The following is a 12,437-nucleotide window of genomic DNA, read 5'->3' on the forward strand; positions in this document are numbered from 1 at the left end:
CAATATGTTAATAAATCAAAATCTCCACACGAAAATGTAAATATTAAACTCAACACCCCAGTATTTTCAAAGCAATAAAGTGAGACATTCCCACACATTTAGAATGACATGTCTTTGTTGAAATTCTGTATTGCATTCAATTATTTTGATATGATTTGGAAATGTTAGATGGATAGCAGCAGCAAAGCGCACTGCAGTAGCACACAAAAATAGGCATTTTTTTAAGTATAAGATCCAGAATATCACTGTACATTAACTACTGTACATACAGTAAGGCAGGTATTCTCAAACTGTGGTACGGGTACCACTAGTGGTACCTGTACTCTATCTAGTGGTATGCCTAAGAATCACTTGATAAAGTGGTTAGTGTTTATTTTTAAATAGTCAAACACAGTGTTATTGTTCAAACTGTGTGTAATGTCACATTATATTAAATAAAATAATAATAATGTCAAATATATTAAATATACTTGTTAAATAAAACCTCTCCCTTGTTTTTAATGAATATTAAGACCTACTATGCTACTGTATTTTAATGTTGGTCATTATAGTGGTACTTGGAGAGCCAAGTGTTTTCTCAAGTGATACTTGGTGAAAAAACTTTCAGAACCACCGCAGTAAAGTATGACAAATGAGAAAGGGAATGCACCTAGAAACTGTACACAAATGATGAATATATTTTGTGTAAATAAGAATTGCAACCAGACAAGACTAATTAAAATGGCTGAACATTACGAAATATGTAATGTAGAAGATGTGAATAACGACGGTCTATTTGGGAGGCGTGGCAGCTTGAGAAAGAAAAAAAAGAAAAAAAAAGGTCAAAACTAATTTCAGTTAATTTAAGGTACTTTTTGGATGTCAAATAAATATATCTTTAGTTCCTACAGTCAGAGGATAAACTGAGCCCAACATATCACATTCTCTGAGGGGAGGCTTACTCAGACATACTAATTCCAGATGCTGAAAGCTGCTGTCTGCTGGTTAAGAAGCAGAACTACACCAATGTTCCCATGCTGTAACTACATTAAATACTGTGTCTAAAATGTGTCTGATTAATTGTTTTTTAAAGGGAAAAGTTATGATTTAGAAAAATGTAATATAATAAATATAAATAATGTGTGCCTTTGAAACTGAATGCGCATGTCATTCTTCCATATCTCAGTAATTCCATCAATGCATTTATGCAAGCCCACACAAAGCTGACATTTCAGCCACACTTAAATCTGTTTGGTTTGTTTGTTCCGCAGGGATTTATCACAGTAAAACATGTTGGGCTCCAAGAAAATCCAAACTAATGAACCCACACACGCCCATCACCGTGCATTTACGTGTTATACTTTAATTTTCTTTTACCCTTTCTCTCTGCTGGTGAATGTCACACTTGTCCTGTGTTAAATCCACTTATTAGCTCATTATGTGTGAAGAATGCCCGAGCGCTGGAGGGAAATGTCATGAAAAGTAGAAACACAGATCACAGCAGTCGACAGCATCTTTATTAACCCACGTCACACAGATCCCACCGCATTGTACATCATACTGCGGCACCTTACAGTCGGCATGCGAGTAAAATACCAAAAAACCAACACAAAGCCTTCATTCAGCATAAAAAAACAACTATATTTAAAGTATTTCGCACTATTGCGACGTTACTTCACTATCTCAGCTCCATGTTCAATATACTCTCCCCAAAATACAAAAGAACACAAAAGTTAAGGAATAATCTTCTTTGACTCAGTGGCAAGCTGTCACTTAACATATTTTTTGTACTTTTTTTTTTTTAAAATTCAGATCCATCAGCCAGTGCGGCAACATAGCTTCACATACATTGCACACTAACGTCCCCTCAGTGGTGCACTAGGCCCATGGACATTAAATTATAGTGCAAGCTAGTTCCACATCACATATTCAATGACAAGCATGCTTTTTGTCAGTGTCCTCAAAAAGACTGACTCTGTGCACTGATTGTGCACAAATGAAAAAAAAATGAGTGAGGCCAGGCATTGGAAATTGGCGCAAGTTCAATCCTTCAAGTTCCGTTGTGCAATTTATTGAGGGCACAAAACACACACAAAAAAGATGTGTGCTCAATGCAGGAAGCTCATCATCTGACTATGGCAGTCCTTTAAATCCACAAGTGTTTGCAAGGTATATACTGTAAGTCTAGAATAAGCAGGGTGACGAATAGTAAAAAATATTTGTGTGTGTACAATACTTACTTTAAGTGCGTAATGCTAGTATTTGCGTGTGTGTGCTGGATGAAAAAATAATATCTCCAAGTGGCATCCTGATATGTTATATCACATTTTCAAACAACTGCATGGAATTCATGATGTTCTCATCCTGGGAAAAAAGATAAAGAATAGCATGACACATATACAAGTGTTTTAAGTGCAATATTAAAAAAGAACATTATAAGATTGTAATTTTCAGTAATGTGATTATTTAAAGAAATATATTTGTTTTACTAATAATGTCATGTAATACATCGTATCATAACAATTATCATTTCAAATGTATAATTTTCTGTTGTTTTGTATTACTTTTTAGAGCTAGGATTCGCAAAATTTTTCAGCCCAAGACCCAATTTAGTTCCTCCCTGCAAACCAAGTTTTGAAAAAAATACCATCCTGATCCAAATCTAAAACAAGCTTGAATACAGCGTGTCTTTCTCACTTAAGAGACGTTTTTGTCAAATGTTTTAGAAGACAAATTTAAAGACAAAATACATATATTTCTTTCAAATCATGTTTTAAATATCAGTGAAACTCACAGTAAATTGCAATACAAAATATGATATGTGTAAATATATATCGGGTCTATGTGCATCTCAGCAGGTCACGTGTGGGAGTGACAGGAAGAAAAGCTATTGCTTGGGGAGTGTTTGTTTGGCACCACCTTCTGGTTTGCATGTACACTGTACATCTCTTCGCCCCAATTATAAGACAACCCAACCTTTTGGCAGTATTCTTTGGGGTAGAAATAAGTCTTCTATTTGTGTTGATAGGGTACATGATCTACTCATCACTTATCCATAAACTACAAGTATCTATGTTGACATCTGTGTTTTTTGCGAAACACTGTTACAAAATAATACTCTGTTACCTTCTGGCAAGTCTCGATGAACTCTTCGATGGTCACGACTCCATCTCGGTTTCTGTCCATTTTCTGTGCAACACATTATGCAAAGGGATACAGGAGCAAAGGTTTACAAGACAGAGCAGAGCACCATACAGGAAAATAATGTATAAATTAAGCTACATTGAGAACCTGGAAGAACTTGTCCACATGTTCAGAAGGGGCGTCGTCTCGCACACATGGGTAAGTGTACCGGCCCATCATGTCATAGATGGACTTCATTATAGCCAGCATCTCCTGCAGAAGAGACAAGATGCATAATCAAATGTGAAAGTAAATCAAACCACTTTACGAGCAAAACGTGAGCCAGTAAATTTAACATAGGTTCCCTTGCAACTATGAAATATAATATGATACCTCTTTGGTGATGTAGCCATCTTTGTTGATGTCATAAAGGTTGAAGGCCCAGTTGAGCTTTTCAGTGACAGAACCTCTGAGCAACACGGACAAGCCAATCACAAAGTCCTCAAAACGGATTGAGCCATTTCTGTCAATGTCGAAGGCGTTGAAAAGGAAATGGGCGTATGTAGTCGCGTCTGTGTGAGGAGGACAGAAAGAGGTTTATGATGACGGATCATTATTATGAATGAATGAATGAAATACGTTTATTTCGGTCATATAATCAACCATTTTGTGTGATCAGTTTAACAGTACAGATTATACATATTTAACAATCATACACATTTACACACAAAAATAAAAAATTAAAATTAAAAAAAATGACAGAAAAAGGAATAGGCTGAAGCCAAAGCTTATATTTGCCTTCTATACCTTCACTGAAAATAAGATTGCCTGGAACATCATCCATCCATCCATCCTTTTTCCTACCGCTTGTCCCTTTTGGGGTCGCGGGGGGTGCTGGAGCCTATCTCAGCTGCATTCGGGCGGAAGGCGCGGTACACCCTGTACAAGTCGCCACTTCATCGCAGGGTCAACACAGATAGACAGACAACATTCACACTCACATTCACACACTTGGGCCAATTCAACGTTCAAAAAATCAATGGGATGAAAGTAATTGTTACTGTATTTTATAATTTTCTATCATTTCACCTTTCAAGGGTTTTTTAAACCTTAACAAAGAACTACATCTCTTCAACTCATTACTGAGCTTGTTCCACTATTTAACTCCTAAAACTGAAATGCATTTGTATTTTATATTCGTTCTTACTTTACCTATTTCAAAAATCAATATCCCCCGTAAATTATAGTTTTCTCCTCTTAATTTAAACAAACTAAGAATACAAGCTGGAAGGCTGTTCTTTACTTGAAACATAATTTCCATTGCTTTAAAAACACAATATCTGAACATTTTAACACATTAGAACTTATAAATAATAGATTGGTATGTTCATGGTAGCACACTTTGTGTATTATTCTAATGACCCTTTTTTGAAGTTCAATTATTGGGTCTATGTTTGTTTTATAAACTTTTCCCCAAACTTCAACACAATATATATTCCTATAAAGTACCAATGATGTTAAACATGGAAAAATAAAAGAATAATATAACATATGCAGACATTTTTTATTCAGCATGTGTCTTACTTTATAAAAAATAGCAATGGATTTGGTTATTTTTCCCTTTATATATTCAATATGCGGTTTCCAACACAATTTATGATCATTATTAAAGCTGTGAGACAGAAGAACGACAACTGACCTCCTTGGGGAAAGAACTGAGAATAGATGGACTTGAACGTTTCCTCATCCACCAGTCCGCTAGGACACTCCTGGAGGAGTAAATAAAGCCTGCATCAGTCGAAAGCCACAGCAAGCAAACATTTACACTAAAAACTGAGTGGAACTGAACCCATGGAAGTCAGCCCACAACACTACGAGTGACATGTAATTACAAATGTTGATATTTTTGTCACCAATATTTTGTGAAAATGGTAAGCGCTTATTTGAAAAATATATTTTAAATTCAAAAACTAATTTAAAAATGTGACTTTGCAAGAAAAAAAAAGTTGAATAAAGCCACATCATTTAGGTTGAAATATTCAGAATATAAAGTTGTTATACAGTACAGGCCAAAAGTTTGGATACACCTTCTTGTTCAATGGGGTTTCTTTATTTCCATGACTATTTACATTGTTGATTGTTACTGAAGGCATCAAAACTATGAATGAACACATGTGGAGTTATGTACTTAACAAAAAAAGGTGAAATAACTGAAAACATGTTTTGTATTCTAGTTTCTTCAAAATAGCCACCCTTTGCTCTGATTACTGTTTTGCACACTTTTGGCATTCTCTCGATGAAAGAGAGAGAATGCCAAGAGATCATCACGGATGCATCAGTGCATCACAGGTCCATCAGTGCATCACGGATGGACCCTCATCTGTCCATCTGTGATGCACGGATGGACAGATGAGGATAGAAGCACGGGGCATGGGAGGTGGGGTGCAGAGGTTGAGTGCATGATACAGGCCAATGTTCAGGGGGGTGGTTCTGGGATCCCACAGTTAAGAAAAGAGGAAGCAGATAGAGAGAAATAGCCAAAAAGTTCACAAGCAACAGGCAGAAATACAGTAAATGGTTTTCACTTCACAGGTGTCATAGTGTTGATCAGTGACAATCTACAATGTAAATAGTCATGAAAATAAAGAAAACACATTGAAATGAGAAGGTGTGTCCAAACTTTTGGCCTGTACTGTATATAAAGATGTGGAATAAAAGCAGAACATTACAAAAAAAAGGTTATTATGGGAATAGCGTTTTAACATTGTGAGAAAAAAAGTGATAATATTGCGAGAAAAAATGAAATACAACCAGATGATAACATGAACAATTCGTCCTATTCAAAAAAAGAGACAAAATATAGAATAAATGTGTAACGAGACAGAAAAAAAATCTGGATAGTACAGGAAAAGTTATACTATTATACAAATATTGTGTCATACCGAGTTCATATACTGTAGTGTTATTAGAAAATAGTTCCTTAAGACCTAAAAATCTCAACAAAAAAACAGAAAGAAAAAAGTCTTTACAACAATAAAGTTGTAATATTACGAGAAAAAAACTAAAATAAAGCCAGAACATTACCAGAAAAGTACAACCAAATACAAGAAAAAGCTTGTCTAGAGAAAAGACGAACCATTATTACCAAAAAATTGTCATAATATGAGAAAAAAACATTACAAGGAAAGTGATAATATCAAATTGTGATAATTCCAGAAAATACAACACAAACACATGACACAAAGAGAAATGTCCAAGACAAAGAGAACGTTGGAAAATTTAGAACAGTATGAGGAAAAAAGTGTCAGTATTACATGAAAAAGGTTGTAATGGTAAAACATTATTTTATTATGGGAAAAAGGCGAGAGAGAGAGAGAGAAGAATGTCAAATGAAACATAGTCATTAGAAGAAAATCAAAAAAATATCCAAGTTGATGTATTGTATCAAGGAAGTTGCAAACATACATTCTTAAAGCCTCTGTAGAGAGACTGAAGCTCCTTCCTGGTGAACTTGGTCTGAGCCTGCAGCTGGTCCAGGCCTTCCGGCTGGTGACGTACTATGGACAGCTCCAGATCACTGTCGCTGCTGTCTGTGGGACAGAGAGAGAGAAAGAGAGAGAGAATACAGAGAGTGATGCACGGATGGACAGATGAGGATAGAAGCAGGGGGCATGGGAGGTGGGGTGCAGAGGTTGAGTGCATGATACAGGCCAAAGTTCAGGGGGGTGGGGGTGGTTCTGGGATCCCACAGTTAAGAAAAGAGGAAGCAGGTAGAGAGAAATAGCCAAAAAGTTCACAAGCAACAGGCAGAAAGAGGTACTTTCTTTATGGCGGAATTGTGCTTGATTGATTTTGGTTGCCAGTTCACACACGCTAAGAGAAAGCACTGCATAGCCGAGATAGATAAACGATTATTCATTCAAAATAAAAACAAAAAGGCAGGGGCAAGTTTAGGTGGGCTTCCAACCGTCTCCGTACTCACCATCTTTAGACAGAGAACAGAGGAGGAGGAGGAGGTGTAGACACCAGAATGGAGTGAAAGAGAGTAGCAGTATGGAGAGTGATAGTAAGAGGAAGAAACAAAAGAAAGAAATAGAGTCAGATCACACACTCAAGATGTTTCTAGAACGGACGGGAGTAGGCTGTGATGACCTAACACTTCTGAAGCCTTGTCTACAATAAGGATATTTACACATTTGCATCTTGTCCACATTTAAACATTGGATACATCTGCCAATGAAACTGCATTGCATAATACTGGGGAAGTGTTTCCAATACTTTGGTAAATGGGTCAAATGATCAGAAACAGCTCTCAGTATGATGCATTACAGTTTGATGCCAATGCAAACTTTACCAACAACAATAAAGTTGTTGTTAAATTAAAAACGTTAAAAGTGCCATGCTAAAACACAAATGGAAAATGGATCCCAAAGACGTTTGCATTACAAAACCATCTGCGTTCCTGTGAAGTATTACAAGCCACAACGCCATGTGACTTTTGATTCCTTCAAAAACTATAATATTATTTTGACCCGGACATAACACAATATTTTTTTTACCTTGAATAAAAGTCTATCAAAGACAGGTCGTCTTATATTCGGAATCTATATTTACACATGCAAAGGAAGTGGCACCAAAAAAAAACACTCCCCAAACGAGTCCGAGCATTTCTTCCTGTCACTCGCACACAAAAGGTTGTCATGGGCTGTTAGCAAACAACAGAAGAGTTCTTAACTATTGTATTATAATGCTGATCACTAAAGCAGCGGCATCTAACAACAGTCCAGCAGCCTTGAAATATAATTAATAAAATATTCAGGGCGGTCTTATTCAGGTCAATGCATTATTTCAGAGACATTATTTGTTAATACTTTGTCAAGCCAATCAGTAATACAGAAATAACTTTCCTATAATAGTTCCTAACCGAGAGAAACTGTCAGGAAAGCCAGAAGGAGTCAAATAATTTTCTTTCTGTCACTCACACAAACAAACCAGAAATCTGGAGGGATACAACATGGGACACAAGCGAGAAGTTTGGGCAAGTTAGCAAACAACAGAGGAGGTATGATGCCAATTTTAAGAAAATGCTGATCAATGAAGCGGACTACAGCAATAAAACATGTTTAATGAAATATGATTTCACCGATATAGATTTTTTGTTAACATTTATAATCAAAGTCAAAGTTAATAGTCAATATATATATACACTACCGTTCAAAAGTTTGGGGTCACCCAAACAATTTTGTGGAATAGCCTTCATTTCTAAGAACAAGAATAGACTGTCGAGTTTCAGATGAAAGTTCTCTTTTTCTGGCCATTTTGAGCGTTTAATTGACCTCACAAATGTGATGCTCCAGAAACTCAATCTGCTCAAAGGAAGGTCAGTTTTGTAGCTTCTGTAACAAGCTAAACTGTTTTCAGATGTGTGAACATGATTGCACAAGGGTTTTCTAATCATCAATTAGCCTTCTGAGCCAATGAGCAAACACATTGTACCATTAGAACACTGGAGTGATAGTTGCTGGAAATGGGCCTCTATACACCTATGTCGATATTGCACCAAAAACCAGATATTTGCAGCTAGAATAGTCATTTACCACATTAGCAATGTAAAGAGTGTATTTCTTTAAAGTTAAGACTATTTTAAAGTTATCTTCATTGAAAAGTACAGTGCTTTTCCTTAAAAAATAAGGACATTTCAACATGACCCCAAACTTTTGAACGGTAGTATATATATATATATATATATATATATATATATATATATATATATATATATATATATATATACACACACACACATATATATATATATATATATACAGTACATGTATATATAACTGAAAAAATAAATATATATATATATACAGTATATGTATATATAACTGAAAAAATAAATATATATATATATACGTCGCGATCCACTGTGTTGATTGCTGCTGTTAGTCAATCTTTCATGTCAGCAAGGTCTTCCTGGACTCTTTCCTTTACACAAGCAGCCATTGTCTTTAAACTGTTTAACCCCCCGTCGAACGCTCTCACGATGGGGTGGATCAATAGCAAATTCTGTTCTAAAAGCACGCTGCACCGTGACAATGGCATTAGTTTTCGCGAACTTAAGCACACAAAACGCCTTCTGTTGAGGAGTCGCCATTTTGAGGGTAAATAAGCACGTGGTCTTCCCACAATTGAGCGGCGCCGATAGGATTACATGACCAATCAAATGACAATTGATTCAGTCTATTACAGTGCTCTAAAACGGAATAAATGCGTGATGATTTCTGCGTATTCTTTTTGAATTACCCTATGAATCACTGTGTATGTATATATATATATATATATACATATATATACACAAACGTTAGGTCAGGAAACAGGCTTGTAGGGAGGAAATAGCCTCTGTGTTTTTTCCTGACCTAACGTATATTCCGCTCTACCCCGGTATTGAGCACTGTATAACGGATAAACCACAGAAACCTCGACTATAGGGAACACATATTCACCATTAATTAGTTGCTTATTAACATGCAAATTAGTAACATATTGGCTCTTAATTAGTCATTAAGTACTTATTAATGCCTTATTCTGCATGGCCCTATTATACAACCAGTAAGCCATTAACTAAGAGTGTTCCCTCAATAACCTCAGAATTATTGTTTATTAGTAACCCTAGCCCTAACCCTTATATGTTCCCCTAGTGTCCAAATAACTCTAAATTAAGTCTTTGTTAATTTAATAAGCAACTAATTATTGGTGAATATGTTCCCCATACTAAAGTGTTACTATATATAGATAGATAGATACATAGATAGATAGATAGATAGATAGATAGATAGATAGTACTTTATTGATTCCTTCAGAAGAGTTCCCTCAGGAAAATTAAAATTCCAGCAGCAGTGTACAGAATTGAGATCAAATTTAAAAAGTAAAAAGTAAATAATGGGGGTATAATTGTAAACAAAATAGAAAAATATTACAATAAGAATAAAAATAAAAAGCAACAATGAGAATAAAAATATAACATCATATATATATATATATTATAATATATATATATATATATATATATACATATATATATATATACATATATATATATATATATATATATATATATACATATATATATATATATATATATATATATATATACATATATATATACAGTATATATGTAAATATATATTAAAAGTACACATTTTTAATATTCGAGTCAATGTTATTTTAGTTTTGCGCTATAAACAAATCCCATTTCAGAGACACTACAAAGATATATGTGTTTTATACAATCAGGCAAAAGCACCATACTTTGTAAGCCAATTGCAGCATTTTATAACATACATTAAGTGACAGTCATTTTATTTAAATAAACTCTAGGGAAGATAAAAGAAAGTAGTGCGGAAATGTCAATAAATTCCCAACCGAACAAAGTCATCCTGCACCTCACCGGTCTCGGTGATGTCGATGAGGCCCAGCAGGTGCATGAGTTTGAGGAACATGATGACCAAACACACAATTCCAACCGTCTGGAGGCCCTCCGTCTCCCACCGAACGCTCATCGCCGTTGTGCCCTCGTCTTCTATAATACTTTCCTTGGCCGGGTCGTTCTGATGCTACCTTCTCATCGTTACTTGGTTCACCATCCCGTCACTCCACTCGTCGCTCTCTTTCTGTCACACTTTTTCCCTGACTGCGTCTCTTTTTAGCTCTGCCATTTTAATTGACTGTCCCTTTTTCTTCAGAGCCGGTGGATCTCGGGAGAGCATTTTTTCACGCTAACACAGGGAGTGATAATCTCACTCCCTTTGTTAAGGTCATTTAGGTCCAAATATTTACTTATGACGGAAGAAAAAAGCTTAACTGAATCTGTACCCAATTTGTTAGAAACTTAAGCCAATGCTATATCACCGTCATCAAAAACAGATACTCTGTTTTTAGTCAAAGGTCAACATGTCCCCTCTATCCTATTTTCCCAGGCAGCTCTGGCAGTGACCCACATTCTAATTGTTTCACGGTCTCCTCTGGGACGTGCTTACGGCGATTCAAGTAGAGTCCTGACATGCTCTTCTAGTGTAATGAAAAAGGAAGTGGGCTCACTCTCTTTTACCATGAATTGATTAACGTGGACCCCGATTTAAACAAGTTGAAAAACTTATTCGGGTGTTACCATTTAGTGGTCAATTGTACGGAATATGTACTGTACTGTGCAATCTACTAATAAAAGTTTCAATCAATCAATTTCATCAGGATGAGATTGATTTTGATGGTTCTGTTACATTAGTTAGCAAAACTTAGCTCATTGTCTGACAAAAACTTGGCACTCTGCTGTGCTCTAGTGGAAACCACTTGAAATAGCAGAATAGAAAGACTTGCACCTTTGAAGGAAATATGAATACAGTAATCCCTCTTTTTTCCGCTGTTAATTGCTCCCAGACATGACCCCGATTAATGAATTTTCGCAAAGTAGGACTCATTAATTACAAATAGAATATTTTAATAGCAAAAGCATAAAAAAAAAAACCTCTTTACTAGTTTCTAAATACACTTTTAAACTAGAGAACCCTATAGACATGAAATAACACCCTCTAGTCTTCTTTACACTCTTTTAATCCAATATAATAAGGCTGCCTGAGGCTGAGCCAATCAGTGGCCACATTACTGAACAGCGTGATCTGATTGGTTTGGTCTCATCTCGAGGCCAATACCGCAGTATTGATATTTTTTGTTCATTCAGCCATTTTTATGTTTGAAAATGCTTAATTTAGTGCAAAAATATTGTAGAATATGCCCCCCCCCCCCACACACGTTTAGTTTTTTTTACTTGTCTTGTTTGGCAGCTATACATGCAATATGGATTGACTGTATGTTTATTTTGTTTAATGAAACACATCCATCCATCCATCCAGCCATTTTCTACCGCTTGTCCCTTTCTGGTTAGCGGGGGGTGCTGGAACCTATCTCAGCTGCAGGGGTACACCCTGGACAAGTCGCCACCTCATCACATGGCCAACATCCATCCAGCCATCCATTTTCTACCGCTTGTCCCTTTTTGGGGTCAATTATTATTAATTTTAATTTGCCTAAATGGCACTATGACAAAAAAGGGCACATTTGTAACAAAATATTTCCTGATGAAAACCATTAAACACACTTTTTAACCCACATTTATCCCAACACAAGCTAATGCAACCCTTTATGTTGCTTGGCCGCTGGCCTTCAATTTTGAATTGTTACATTAGTTCAGTCTTCTCCTCTCTGAGCTGCCACCTTACCGTGGTAGAGGAGTTTGTGTGTCCCAATGATCCTAGGAGCTATGTTGTCCGGGGGCTTTATGC

The 12,437-nt window shown here is 36.0% G+C and overlaps 1 protein-coding gene across 5 annotated transcripts in view; it reads right to left on the reverse strand.

The window, feature by feature from the left end:
- Nucleotides 1-1,474: 1,474 nt before the first annotated feature.
- LOC133632857 (calsenilin-like) overlaps nucleotides 1,475-12,437 on the reverse strand; it is a 138,273-nt gene continuing 127,310 nt past the window's right edge. For 3 of the 5 annotated variants that reach the window (XM_062025613.1, XM_062025616.1, XM_062025615.1), the window contains exons 3-8: nucleotides 6,568-6,692; nucleotides 4,802-4,871; nucleotides 3,496-3,674; nucleotides 3,262-3,375; nucleotides 3,106-3,168; nucleotides 1,475-2,343 (exon numbers count right to left, since the gene is read on the reverse strand). In XM_062025613.1, coding sequence (XP_061881597.1) covers nucleotides 2,296-2,343; nucleotides 3,106-3,168; nucleotides 3,262-3,375; nucleotides 3,496-3,674; nucleotides 4,802-4,871; nucleotides 6,568-6,692 — 599 coding nt within the window. In that variant the 3' untranslated portion in view covers nucleotides 1,475-2,295. Of the gene's footprint in view, nucleotides 2,344-3,105; nucleotides 3,169-3,261; nucleotides 3,376-3,495; nucleotides 3,675-4,801; nucleotides 4,872-6,567; nucleotides 6,693-10,549; nucleotides 10,798-12,437 lie in introns of those variants that run through there. The other 2 variants (XM_062025617.1, XM_062025614.1) reach the window with 2 other exon arrangements.

This window comes from Entelurus aequoreus, linkage group LG17 (genome assembly GCF_033978785.1).
Source record: "Entelurus aequoreus isolate RoL-2023_Sb linkage group LG17, RoL_Eaeq_v1.1, whole genome shotgun sequence".
In the NCBI taxonomy this organism is placed as follows: domain Eukaryota; kingdom Metazoa; phylum Chordata; class Actinopteri; order Syngnathiformes; family Syngnathidae; genus Entelurus; species Entelurus aequoreus.